The sequence below is a fragment of the Amphiprion ocellaris genome, chromosome 10 (assembly GCF_022539595.1).
Source record: "Amphiprion ocellaris isolate individual 3 ecotype Okinawa chromosome 10, ASM2253959v1, whole genome shotgun sequence".
Classification (NCBI taxonomy): domain Eukaryota; kingdom Metazoa; phylum Chordata; class Actinopteri; family Pomacentridae; genus Amphiprion; species Amphiprion ocellaris.
This window is the reverse complement of record NC_072775.1, coordinates 17305434-17320003: the sequence shown is the minus strand read 5'-3', so window position 1 is coordinate 17320003 and position 14570 is coordinate 17305434. Positions and strand designations below refer to the sequence as shown.

The following is a 14570-nucleotide window of genomic DNA, read 5'->3' as shown; positions in this document are numbered from 1 at the left end:
GCTTGAACAGGTGACAGTCGCAGCAGTGCTTTTCAATAAAGCCAAAAATGATCTTTAAAAAAATTCCAGATAATAACATGACATTATTGCACATCTAAATGTCATTCTGAGTTTTTGAAACAAGGCTGATGGCTGTGGTGTGAGTTTTGTGCTGTCTTTGAGTTACAAAAGCACAAAATGTTAAAATTGTAGAATTTTTCAGGGCACTTTTCCTTATTGCAGCTTTACAACTGAACAGAATCCACCTCATTTATGTTCTGAGTTTCTGGGCAATTTTTGCTTGTCACATTTACCCTAACTATGGGCTCATTTATCCCTGCACTGAAACAGTATTGCAAAGTTATAATGAAATAGATTATTTAAAAAGGAAGAAAAAAACAAAGGTGTATTTATTTTACAAAAAAAAGGGAAAAAAAATCATAGCATTTTTCCAACTGCCCACAGGTGTTACCATTACTGGGAAAAATATTCTTCTACGTAGTATAAATATTTTACTATTTATATTTTTAATTATTTCCATTCCTGTCTCCTATCTGCTTTGTGTAATCACAGCATGCTTTAGCCGAAAAGTCCAATACTTGTACAATATTTGTAAAGTATTTCTTGGTCGCAGCTAGTTAATCAAGGTTCAGGGTTGTGCAGAATATTTTGCTTTTTACTGGTTAGAGCAAACTGTTTATTTTGGCAAATTTTTAAGCTAAAATGAGATAATACTGTCTCGATTCCACAAAGACTGAAAAAGAACCTCTGTAAAAAAACAAAAATAAGAGGTATACACTGTCACTGATGTACAGATGTTTCTACATGTAGAATATCTAGGTATTGCACAGATTCCTCTGAATGTGGAAAATAATATTGTACAGGGTTATTGTATATGTAAAAAAAACAAACAAAAAACAAACATTGACATTCCACACATTATTTCATGAGTAGAACATGTTATATAGTCTTCTGAATGTACAGAATGTTTGTAATGCAGAAGTTTGAATGTGTGGATATTGCCCCAGAGTGAAATATGACAGTTTTTCTATGTGTGGCCTACTGGGAGCACATCTGGTTAAAAAAGTGCAAATTACAAATATAAGAATTATCACAATATTGAGCTTAGATTTGGTTAACCTTCCAGACTGAGTGGTATGTCATAAGTAGTTTGACTGTCAAAGTTGATAATGAAATCTGTTTTTACAGTTTCTGGTTCTGCTAGATGGTATAAATTTTATTTTCTTTGAGAACTTGCCCCTTAACCTATTACCAGGCTTTGCAGTTCAAACTGTTAAATACCCTTTGAAACAAGGAGAAAGACACTCAATTTAACATCTGGATTCTGCAACTCATTTGCTTGATTGTTTATTTACCAAACATTTAGCATGCCACACACGCAAACTGTCTGCTCTGCATCTACCAGTTTAATTGACAGCATTTTTAACCAGCAATGAAATCTGTTTACATTTTCACTGATATGTTTATGTATGTCCACATGGCAGCTGCTGTTAGTGCTCATCCTGCACCTATTGGCCGATTCCTGGGGGATTTTAGTGTGGCTTCTAGATGAGACCGTGCTGCTGTCCAAATGTGATGCATAGCTGTGTCTTGGTTTAATGCTTCCCAGCAGGTTGGAGGTTAAAGTGGAGGAAGATGAGCATCCTGACAGCATGGTCCTCTTTGCTCGTCAGTCAGACCGAACCTATATGGCTGCTCTGCTTTCCCTCTGCATCCCCCCCTCTGCTCATGCGAGCAGAAAGCGCAAGTCTGGAGGAGTCGTGATGCCCATCTCAATGAGGAGGGGGATGGAGGAGTTGGAGTGGGACAAAAAGGGAGGTGGTGCACAGAGCAGTGGAGGAGAGATGTAGCAAGTTGTACCATACACAGAAATCTAGAGGGACCGTTATCAAAAAATAAAGAGCAGGAAGGAGATGAGCAGCAAAGCCAGAGGAGTCGTGATGCTCATCTTAATGTGGCTGTGCAAAGCTAGAAACAGTGTTGGAAGGTGAAATATAAAGTTTAAATTATGCTCATACTGACACTGAAAACCTGATGTTGCTAGTCAACCACATTTCTCTAGCATGATTTTCTCCTCGCCACAGTCACTTAAGTCTTTTTCATAACAGAAAACTAGTCTGGAATGTGTTCTATGCAGCTATATTAGAATTTTCAGCAAAGTATCCATTTGTAATGCAACCTTGTGATTTCTCAGCACAAATCAGGAAGGTGGCCTCGCATTACTGGCTCCAACACACTGTATCGGCATGAAATCCACCTCAGCAAAACCTGCTGACCTTCAAATAGGAATTCAGACACGACCCAATTGTAAGCATGAGCTTTAACGAGCTTTTATTAAAAGTGACGGCCAGATATGGCTGCCAGTGGATTGTCAACTCTTCAGTTTGGTGTTCAGAGCAGATGTGGACCTTTGATCAGTCAGTATCACCTCACCGCTCGAGACTACAGCTCTCCGGCTTGAGGAAACTTTCCTTCCTGCAGCTACCGATCGCCCTGTGAGAGACGGACAAAAACAAAAGTAGCAGTTTTGATAGTGATCAAGTCATTTGGCCAACCATTATTCCAAATATTCTACTTCTAGCTCCTCCAGAGTGAGAATTTGGGATTTATCAGTTTACATTTGGCTCAAGAAACCCATGTATGCCAGCTTTTACAATTCAAGGTAACAGCAGATACCATTTCCTAGTCTAATAACTAATCCTTATGTTCACCCCCAACTAAAAGCTGAACATTTGTGAAAAATTGTGTGCAAGTAACTGAGCCAGACAGATTCTTTGGCACGTGTTGCTTAATGAAACTGAATGCAAAAATACAGTAGTAGGACACTGAAATACCCACTTGTACATGACCACTGGAATTTTTAAATACCAATAGAAAAAAAGTTTCAACTACAGTCTACAGTTAGAATACTCACGTTGCCGGTGGCACTGCTGCACACAAGAGTCTGTGTTACTTGGATAACACACCACTGTACTGCAGTGAATAAAGACCTGGGGGGAGAGGAGAAAAAAAAAAAAAAAAAAAAAAAAAATGCAAGTTGCACGTTCGGTCTAGGAAACTACAAATTGACTTCCATTAATGAGACGAATGTTATTGAGCTCAGTAGTACCGTGTCTTTCTGAGGTGTAAAGGTGTTCGGATCCACAAACGTGAACATCTTGCTGATGAAACGTTTGTAGTGTGTTGGGTACTCAAGCCCAGAGGAGCCATCCACAGGAACCAATGTGGTCTGGTATCGGTCATCTTGGTAAGGACACCTGGAGCCAAGAAAGGCTTGGATCGTTACATTCAGCTTCAATCTATAGCACTATCAGATTGGTTTTGTTTTATTTACCCATCGATCAGAAGGTCCCACTGAGGTAGGCTGTGAGGGTTCGGGGTAGAGGTGGCCCAGCAGTGCTCAAGGTTCAGGATGAGGTTTGGATCAGACCTGTCCAGGATACGTACCTCTACATACACTGGTTCCCTCAACACTTTAGTGACTGGGTAGTCTGATGGAGCATAGAAGGAGCTATACGCTGCTTCCTCTGCAATCAGGGTAGTGCAGTATTATTTTAAAGCAAAGATTCTCCAGTCTGCCATTATAAGGTTGATGTCACCCACCTTCCACGCATCCTTTAGAGTAACACTCTCCGTTGCCTAGTCTGAGTTCTACTCTGAGGGGTCCTGCAGCAGCAACTGGTATGGGGGGAGGGACATCATTCACCTCCAGTACAAGGGCCTCCACAGCTGTGCCAGAGTACCTGCACTGGAACAATAACCTGTCGGCAGAGCAGAAGGCTTTATGGGTCTGTCCCAAAACACTTGTATTTGTGAAGACTCAAGTGCCCACTTAACTGCCACAGTGCCTATTAAGACTGAAATGATGTGGTCGTTTAGAGCTCACTAGGACATATTTAAGTTACAAAGGAAATCTCATGACGGCCATAAATTAAAAATAGTACTTGTGGCATTGATTTGTTGGAACAGAAGGTTGTAACTAAAGATAATTTATTGTCAAAAATCAAATCTTTTGATTTGATTGTCAACTTGCTTATTCTGTAATATATCAAAAGGTAAAAATACACATCTTTATCAGTGTTTCTTTAAGCCCAATATTACTTCCTTACAACCCGTTTCGTCCACAATTCAGAGTTTTTAATTCAGTCAGTAAAGCAGCCAGAAAATATTCAAGTTTCAGAAGTTGGAATTAGAGTTTTTGTCAAATTATCAAAACAGTTGGCAATTAATTTAATAGCCAACAACTAATCGATAAATCATTGCAGCTTCAGAATAGAAAAGGACCAGGTATTATATTACAGTTCTAGAATCACATTTGGAAGGCCCTTCAGATACAAGCATGTAGGTCTACCGTTACATTTATTTACAGGATTACAGTGTCATGTGCAATAATGTCAGGCACAAGAGTGACACCTGCCATACATTTCTGTTTGTCATTAATATTTAGGTTTTAGATTTACCGTCAGTCAAAGTTTGTTGGTACAGCAGCTGAACTGACTGAATGATGCTTCAGATATACAACAGTTGAAGAGAGCGACAAGTGCAAGTTAAGTATTCTGTATCTTGGCTAGCATGAATCTGTACTTAAGTGCTAAAGACTACAAGACTGTCTAAGGAAATGTCGGGGGGGGGGGGGGTTCACAAAACCAGTAAGGCTCACTGGTTTTTACATGAACTCACTCAAAATGACTGTCCCTGGTGATTGACCCTCTCGGTCCAATCCCCACTTCATATGAAGACGACATATGGTTTTCGTAGACCACAAAACCATCATCCTCCTGCAGAAGGAAACCATTAGCCGCATGTGAGCAGCAAAAAACAAGCAAAAAAAAAAAAAAAAACAAAAAACATGCTGGTATTTGATTAGCTCATCAGGACATTTATCAAATTTGGTTTGAAAAAAAAATAGTTTTTTTCCACGAGTGTAGGAATTTCAAATCAGTTTTGCCTTTAAAGACATTCAACTTTAATTTGACAGCTTACACAAACACATTAAACACAGAGTCAGCTGTTTCTGAAGAATCAGTTTGTGTTGTGGGATCTTAAACTTTAACTGATCAGTTGGGGATAATTGGAACATGTTAAACCTGTTGCAAGAAAAAAAAAAAAAAAGTTAAGTGCTCTGCCACCCACCTGAATTGTAGTGCCACAAGCAGTCACAGGGAACTGAAAGATGGCAAAGGCAGAGGTGACACCAACAGGGGTGCAGAGGACGTCATTTGTTTCTAGCAGGCTGACTGAAGTCACATCTGTCGGTGGCACAGTGGAATCTCTAGCCACAACCACCACAAACTGGCCGTCCCTGGTGCACTGCACAGTCACTGGGTGAGAAGATGATACATGGATGAATTTCTGTCACAGTCCTTAAAATAGTTTGAACTCACCACACTAGAGAGCACCGATACCTGCTTTCCCATAGTAGCACTGCTGCCCGTCAAAGCAACAGTTTATGTTTTCGCACTGCTCAGCGGTGAGATCTGGAACCCCACACTGGATCTTCTCAACTTCCTCCACCTGACATTTATCAAAGGGCTCTGCAGGTGGAGGGACCGTCGACTGTTGCGGAGACCTCTGATAAGGAAGAGCAGGTTGGTGTTTCTGCAGAGGTGGCGTCCAGTGACGCTGGGCAGTAACATCACAAAACCAAACAACCACCACCACAACACCAAATAGATACTTGAAAAGCTCCATTATGGTGTTAGTAACTACACACTGGCAAAAACTGCGGCAACAGCATCTATCGCACAGACGCAGTCTTTATACATGATTGACTGTGTGTAGTTTGCTAAGAACTCCGCCTCTCATTGTTAGGAGTCAATTGTGTGACAGCCCTGCAGAGTTAATCAGCTGGGAGCTGACAGGTGAAGCTTATTGTCTGCTCATCTGTCTGAAAAGAAGTCATTACACGACTGCTGAGTCAAAGCTGAGGGGATTTTTTTTCTAAAAGAGACCAAAGAAAAAACTGAACTGTGAGGAGTTTTGAATTGCAGGCTGTGAATTTCCCAACACCTGGTTGTGTTTACTCTGTGTTTGACCCTCACCGTGTTTATAGAAGCTGAATGTCTTACTGTGACCCAATACAATATTATTTTTTTAACCTGTTGTATCACACTGACATTTCCTCCACTGCCTCCCACTACGGCTACCCGTGTAAAAGCTCTCTTTCTCCGTCTTTCATGTTCGCAGATGTATGGGCGGTACACCCAGGAGCTGGGTGTGTATGCCAAGGAGGAGGCAGCCCGCCTACGGGATGGAGGAGTGCGGGATGGTGGAGGAGTGCGGAGGAACACCAGCGTGCGCAGTCGTGCTGCAGATCTTCTGGAGTATGAGAAAGACCCCTGTGCAAAGTGCCAGTGTAAGTGATGACCTCTCAACACGCTCTTAACCTACACAGTGCGCAGGCAGTGTAGTGCTGAGACGTGTCCTGAAGGTCAGACCAATGCAGTGTTTAAACAAAGTGGATCCGCTGTGTGTCTGTGTGTGTGTGTGTGTGTGTGTGCAGCCCTGAAGCAGCCTTTTGCGGCAGATTTCAGCGCTCCAGCAAGCATGAAAGTTGTGTGAAAACACTGAGTTCTTAAAGTACAGCAGAGAGGCTACCTGACACAAGGGAGCAGCAGAGGATGTGAACACGATTAAATGTGACTGATCTGAGCAATGACCTCCAGCCAATGAGGTCTGTCTCAATGTCAGACAAAGACAGCACCCTCTGCTGGGTGCCAGTGGATCACAGTGCATTTTGTATGTGTGGAGATGTTTGCTTTGCTCTGTGTGTGTATTTTGGTTTGTGTGAGCAGAGCTCTGATCTGAACTGTCAGATTATTTTATGTCTAGGCCTCCCAGATGACTGCAGATAAGGGAGTGGCATCAGAAGAGAGCTCCACTTCAGACTGGTGTAGTCAACAGTAATGGACTGACAGATTGTGACTGTGTGTAGATGTGTAGGTGTGTTGGTTTGTATGTGTGTCCACATCCTCCAAATGTGTTTGTTTTCAACAACCAGAATGCTGCTTTTGGAAAGAGACATTGCATTTGTCATTTTTTGATGGTGTCAGCTCAACAAATGAAATTCCTCTCACCTGCGTTTTATTGATGTGGTGGATAAAACTTGGAAATGGATATCGGAAAGCTTGGCTGAATAAAACCCAAATTAATTGTCTGTTAAATGAGAAAATATGTTGGTGGGTGGAACAAGCTGAAACAGGTACTTATCTGATCAGTTGATCAATAGAAGTCAGTGGTTTTGTTATTTACTTGCCAGCTACTTTTAGAATTGATAGATTAGTAATTTGGCAAATGTTAAAAATTCACTTTTCCCATCTGCTTGAATATGGGATTTGCTGATTTAATACTATACAAGGGGTTTCACTGTTACATAGTCAGATCTGCGTTTTTTTTTTTGTTTTTTTTTTTTTTTTACTATTTCCATATTAAATGGATTAGATATAATGTGGGGATGTGGACGGGGATGCAGATGCTGCTTCTGGAAACAACAGGAATTTGATTCATGTAGTTTGCCTCATTGGTTTCTCTTGTTGTCAACACCATCAGCAGTTAGACGTGCAGTTGTGACTGTAACACACAATGCATACAGGCAGTTAAGATTAAAGGTCCCATACTGTGCTTCTTTTCAATAACTTAATGAAAGTCTCATGTATCCCCAGAGTGTGTCTACATTTTCCAGCTCAGAATACTGCAAAGATGCTTCATTTCACCATGACTGTATAAGTCCTGGTTTTAGTTAGATTCTAAATAGGCAGTTTCAGTGTCTGTAGCTTTGAATGCAACATTCCTTCAGCTTTCCATGCCTTGTTCAGGAAGAAAGCTCCCTCTGTGCCTGTGATTGACAGTACGGAACAAAACTTTTGATAACACAGCAGCCGACACAAACATGAATGAGTGTTTGCACCAGGACTTTCCATTCCTTCTAACTTTCTCTCTGAGCGATCATTTTACATGGAATTATTGCTCAGTTTGCAGCACAGACGTTTTAAGGACTTTCGTGTTAGACAACATTGCAGTTATAAAATCAATAGTTTAGTGGTGTACAGCCATAGATTTAAGCTAATGGTAATGTTAGCCCCATTAGCTGCATTAGCATATTATTGTGGGGACATTGCCATCAAAAATAAAAGTAATCTGCTGGATCTTAAGTTCTTCAGATGCTGGAAATGCATGAAGACTCTTGTATTCACTCTTGTAGCCAACAGCAGAACATAATTGTGCTTTGCTCATGGCTGAGACATTTTAGAGTTTGCAGAAGTAGCTCTAGAAAGTAAATAAACACCACAAAACATAGTAAAAAATGGGATTTTCATCATATGGGACTTTTAAAGCATTCAGCGCCTGATTGCTATTATTTTCATGAAAATTGTTATTGCTTCTCAGACTCCTAGCTTTGTCACATCTGAACAACGAGACATGAGGTGTATATTTTATGTTCAGTTTTACTTACACTTGCTGAGGATATCAGTATCTCCTATACGTCCACATAGAAATCGTGAAAAAAAGACACTCTGGGTAACATTTAAATTTTTTCTGTAAATGTGAATTCTGTACATACATGCCTAAATGTACATGCTAAAGTTAATTTGGTGTTTTGTTGTTTTTTTGTTTTTTTTTTGTTTTGTTTTTTAATTGCTCACTCAAATGTAACCGAATACAGGCTGCAGTTTAACTGGCTAAATCCATGGTGATGTCATATGGGAAATAAATTGCATTTTTTCCAATTCTGGATTGGGGCCACAGTGTAAGACTTTAGAAATATTGATCAAGCTATTGATGAGTTATGTGAGACAATAACTCACAGAAAATAAATTCATCTTAAAACGTGAAGATGATTAAAAATCATCTTACTAAATTTGGAACAAGGCAAAAGGAGAGAAAGCGAGTGTTTGCGTTCACATGAGCTTGCACGAGTGAGCCAACGTGGCTGCTTTCCAGGATCCATCTCTGCCGCTTTGCCCTTGTGACTAGTGATCTGATTAAAGCGCGATAGATTGCACCATAGGTGAAAGCTACCCTATATCAGGCCAGCCTCGCTCGCTCGCTGTAATGGAAGCCATTTAAAACAATCACTCTCAGATCAGCAGCCAGCCGGAGTGATTTGTGTGCTCGCTGTCTGCAGTGTGTGCTCGTAGATCAAGAGGTGTTTGTATTTTTAGACTCCTCTTTAGAGAGACGCTCAGGCTGGCCAGGCTCTGCTGTTGTCTTAGGTAATGTGTACAGAGAGAGCCTTCAGGTTTGGAGGAAGTGGGAGTTTTAGTGTTTTCCTCTCATGCATCTGTGTAGGAACATCATCTCTGTGGGTGATGGACTACAAGTGTGTTCCTCAGTTCAGAACAGTAACTGCAGCTTTTGAACAAGGCAACCTACACATGCAGCTAAACGCTCCGCTGCCGGTCGTGATGGAGAGCTAAAAGCATGCACTGCCTCACTGTGTTTATTTTAACTCACGGAGTGTATTTTTTAGAGATTTTGTAGCTGATGTTCCTCAGATCTCTGTCTACCGGTTATTCCTCCTCAGTGTATTATATCACATGTTTCACAGCGCATTCAGGAGCTGAATATCTTTGAGACACTTGTTTATGTGGAAGATCTCCTATATTTTTAGCATTGTTTCTGATTGAAGCCGGATGGTGTCAGGTGTTTGTAATGTAGGATTAGCAGAGGTGGAGAAAATGTCTGGCATTGGGTGTGATTTTATGGCGGGATCAGGAGAAGACATCTGTGAACGCCACTGAGCCTGCCGATGTGAGCGCGAGCCAAGATGCACATGGAAGTATGTGGCTATGCAGGTGGCAGACAGGAGTGTGTTTTTGACTATTTGTGTGTGTGTCAGTGAAAGGAATGGAGACAGAGAAGCTGTGGGAATTTACCCAGGGACTGTCCAGTGAACTGTGAAGTTAAAATTATACATCCAGAAAGAACATGGCAGCCTCATGTGCTCCCATAGATTTATCTTCAAACATTTCTCTGAGGAATAATCCTTTTGTGGTGTGTGTCCGTGTGTGTGTGACAGGCCTGCCTGCATGCGAGTGTTTTCATGTGGCCTCCATGTGCATGTTTACATTCTCAGCTGGCAACCTGCCATCCAGCAGGCGGTCTGGCTGATGGGCAGCTTGCCCTGTCATTCACACAGTTGAGCCTCGTTTCCCATCAGGAGGCTCAGCATCCCATTGTGACCCGACTCCTGCACCAGAAATATTGTTGTAGTGTTTTTCCATTTATTAAACTGTTTATCATTTCTGTACAGTAACATGTCAATCAAACGGCAAGAAAAATTCATGAGCATGAACTTTTTTCCTGTAATTAGGCAGCTTAATGACAAATTTGACAAAGCACGGAAAAAGAAATCCACCATTACGAGACAATGTTAAAAGTCTTATCTTGAGTTGTCAGATAGCTACGTTTATTGAAGCAGTAACCAAAATAGGCTGCACAGTGGCGTGGTGGTTAGCACTTTCACCTTGCAGCAAGAAGGTCCCTGGTTCGCGTCCCGGCTTTCCCGGGATCTTTCTGCATGGAGTTTGCATGTTCTCCCTGTGCATGCGTGGGTTTTCTCCAGGTACTCCGGCTTCCTCCCACAGTCCAAAAATATGCTGAGGTTAATCTGTTATTCTAAATTGTATGTAGGTGTGAGTGTGATTGTTTGTCTCTGTATGTAGCCCTGCGACAGACTGCTGTAGTTGTCTGATTGTATAGAAGTCAGTGAGAAAATGACCCTACTTTTCACTTGATTTGTTACCTTAATAAACATTTTCCTGATGAGTTTATGACCCCAATCACTAGTTTCAAGTCTCCTTCAATACAGTGTGATGCTCACTGTATAAATTCCATTCCCATTTAGAGTAAAATAGACGATAAAGCCAGGTAGGTTTTGGGATGCAGCTACTGTGTGATTGACTAGTTGCTACCATACTGTCATACATCATGTCTTTGAATCCTCTGTCAGATCCAAAGTCTCGCTCTTCACATCTAGTTTGAAAAGACCAAGATGACAACTACCAAATTCCTAAAACAAACATCAAAACTGGAGCTGACAGCCCAATGTGAGACTGTAACTGTTGCTATGTCCACGGTTACAGTCTATAGTAGTCTAAATACTTCAGTATAACAGCTGAGCACTATGCATTAGTTTTAGCACATGTTAATCAAAAAGGATAAATGTGTCTTTCAGGTACTATTTTCAGCAGTGGAAACACTAATGTTTGTGGTCAGTGCATATGGAGGAGTGTGATTCTCACTAGAGCTGCAGCTTTTAGTCAGACTGTCAATCAATTAATGAATTATCAGTTTTCAGACAAAATTGCCAAAAATGTATTTGTTTTTGAGAGAACTGCTGCTTTTCCTGGCCTATTTTCATGGGATTTATTCACAGCATGGAAAAAACATTTAATATTAGCAGCTTTATCCTTTAGGCAGTATTTTGTGTTGATCCCTGTCTTTGTGTCTCTTTGTGCCTCTTTCACTATCACCCACACATCTGTTGCTTTTTTGATATTTTTTTTTCTAAAATATGACAGTTTTCTCCATGATGAGCACCACTTGATGAATTCCAAGCGAGACATTAAAAAAACATAACAAAAGCTTGAGGTGTCTCGACTGTGGCGTTTTTATGCAGTATGGATCTGGCAAATGTGTTAGTAGCACATTTTGAGCTTCTCTGGGGACGAACACATCTATGAATGCTCTGGATATTGAAGTGAATTCCAGGCTTTGGCAGTGTCCGCAGACAAGAGGGAAGAAATGAGTCCAGTGATGCTTCTTTTAGCTGACCTAGCTCAGAGTTATAGATTGTAATGTAATAGTAGAATTTATAACCCTGACCTAGCTTTGTTTTCTCTCTGTATTCTCATATTTGAAGTGAAGGAAGATACAGTGATGCTCACTTGGTAACCTCCTTTAGTTCATCATTATTCTCTCACTGATCCCTTGCTCCTGGTAAATGGATTATAGCTCGGTTCACTCATCGTGTTTATTTTCCTTTAGTGTCGCATCAAGCTGAACCTTTTATTCACACGGTGTGATTATGACGTTGCTTTTCCCTTGATATATTTGTTGTCATCCATGATGAAAAGATTTCTGTCCATTTATGATGTTGAAAGATGTCCTGTTTTGTCTGAACGACTTTTTCTTAGTTCTAGCTAATTTTCACAGCTCTGCACCGTCTTCTTGTGTGTCATAGATGTTAGGCAGTGGCCTGCAAACTGCAACATTTCTAAGTACTTTGTGAGCATCACAGAGCAGAAACAAATATCCAGAAGTGATTTTAAATGCCTTTACAGGTCAGGTTGGAAACTTCTCAAATTCAAAAGGTTTCTTGAATTCCTTTAACTGAATTCACTGGAGAATAAAATTATTTTACATAGGACTGGAGGTGGGCGATCGTGGCAGACGTATGACAAATAAATATGAAAGTGATGTATGTTATGGCTACAAATGATTATTTTCATTACTGACCAATTTGCTGATCATCTGCTTCATTATCTTATTTATAAGTTATTATTATTATTGTGAAACATCATCACAATTTGCCAGAGTACAGAGAGATATCTAAAACTGGCTGAATTTCCAAACAAACTTTTGATTTAATAGATGAAACTGGAAGTGTAAATAAACAAATATTGAATTAATGTGTTGTAATTGTGTATATTATATATAATCATTGGTAATCTGTCAAAACACAGATTTTCATTGTCATATCTATCTAACTATTTGTTCATTTAGCTATATTAAATGATATTTTATAATAATAATAATAATAATAATAATAATAATAATAATAATAAATTATTATTGTTAGTAGTAGTAGTATTATTACTGTTATTATTGTATAGTATGTGTAAAACAATGGCATTACCTATGCTATACAATAATATACTATACTAATACTAAATGATGCAATTCTATACTGTACTGTACTATACTATATTATTGTATAATGTAGGTACTTTCATTGTTTTACACATGTAAATATTATCCATTAAACAGAACAGGCTAGAAAATGTATTTTAAGTATTAAAAATGACTGTATTTGTATAAGGTGGTTGTTTTCCAGTATTTTCCAATATTGTTGGAGCCCCAGTTGCCAGAATATTACCATTTTTTACAGTGTAATTGAAAACAGTTGAATATACAGTACTCTGCAAATGATACTTCAAGTAAAGTAAGGATCCTTGTAAAGATAGTGCCATAAAAAGTCTCTGTCATTTCACCTCATATTAACCCCAAATGCAAAATCCCAAATCAATCAATATTTTACGATACTGAAGGATAAGAAGCTAAAAATCTAACAAACTGACAAGTACACAATTATGTCTAACATTTTAATATCCAGTATTACATTACTCCTGCTCTTCTCTTTGTAACACCACCTGTAATGTCCTAAAGTCACAGGAGACAGATAAACTGGCCCAAGAGTATTGTTCCACTCATTCCACACACAAATATTGTGTCCGATTTAGACAATACATGATAAAGATATTAAATAGGTGCAGATGGTATAAATTGATATGCAACAAATTGTCTTACCCTTTCTCGATTTCCTTTATTTTATTCATTTTGTATGAGTTTCAATGTTCCATGCTGTATTTCATATTTAACGTTTTATTCACTACAGTATATAAGCCACTTTGAAATGTTTGTGTATGAACTGTGCTGCAAATAAGCTGCTTGTGCCCTCCTTCTATCCATTTCCCTCTCCTCTACCGACACCTATGAGCTTCTTTCTTCTCTCTTCTATCTCGTTTCCTGCACAAGTTCTTTGAGTCGCACACATAAATATCACTCTGCAGTCCCATCACACCTCGAAGATTATTTTTTAACGAGATTTTTCTCTTGCGTTCCTCTCTCTCTGTCTCGGTGCCATCAGTGTGCGCGTCTCGCTGCCAGAAGTTTCTGATCTCGCGGGTGGGGGAGGACTGGATCTTCCTCATTCTGCTGGGGCTGCTCATGGCTCTGGTCAGCTGGGTCATGGACTACGCCATCGCCTTCTGCCAGGAAGGTAGGAAAGAGACAGAGAGCCAGAACGAGAGATGAAACAAGTTAGAGAGGCCGGCGGATGGACACATAGTGAATGTGCGACTGTTTTCACAGAGGCAGCAAAATTGTATTAATAATGAATTGATAAGAGGCATCAGAAAATTCATTATCTGATTGACAGTCAGACATCATATGAAGTAGCATAATTAAAATATTCATATGAATTGACTGTCCTACCTCCATGTTATATTGAATTTGAACAGTAGCTCAGAAAACTGGTTTTGTTAATATTTAAATCATCAATAAATCGGACTTATGCTTATTGGAGTTGCAACAACCTAAACTCTCAAATTTACCTAAACTGACTTATTTACTACAAAAATAAAACACTCTGAAATGATTCAACCTTAAAAATAGCAAATTCCAAAAAAAAAAAAAAAGGTTTCTCACTTTAATAAAATATCTGTAAATAAAGAAAAGGGCCTTTCTTGCAGATTAGTGTGTTACTGCTCATGGTTGTATTTCTCCATGTGAACTAATTTCAGCTGTTTCCACTTTGTTCAGGGGCTCTGCAGATGTGTGAAACAGAT

The 14570-nt window shown here is 39.7% G+C and overlaps 2 protein-coding genes across 8 annotated transcripts in view; one reads left to right on the top strand and one right to left on the bottom strand.

Annotated features, from left to right (window-relative positions):
- Positions 1 to 14570, top strand: part of clcn2a (chloride channel, voltage-sensitive 2a) — a 57036-nt gene that overhangs the window by 18553 nt on the left and 23913 nt on the right. For all 7 annotated transcript variants that reach the window (XM_035955282.2, XM_035955279.2, XM_023285785.3 and 4 more), the window contains exons 2-3: positions 6187 to 6355; positions 13871 to 14002. In XM_035955282.2, the coding sequence (XP_035811175.1) occupies positions 6187 to 6355; positions 13871 to 14002 (301 nt within the window). The remainder of the gene's footprint in view (positions 1 to 6186; positions 6356 to 13870; positions 14003 to 14570) is intronic.
- Positions 2315 to 5720, bottom strand: LOC111578819 (zona pellucida sperm-binding protein 4-like). The gene is made up of 8 exons (XM_023285787.2): positions 5406 to 5720; positions 5134 to 5321; positions 4681 to 4778; positions 3604 to 3761; positions 3335 to 3527; positions 3110 to 3257; positions 2915 to 2990; positions 2315 to 2493 (listed from the first exon to the last, which is right to left on the bottom strand). The coding sequence occupies exons 1-8, from the start codon at positions 5689 to 5691 to the stop codon at positions 2372 to 2374; spliced, it is 1269 nt and encodes a 422-aa protein (XP_023141555.1). The 5' UTR covers positions 5692 to 5720; the 3' UTR covers positions 2315 to 2371.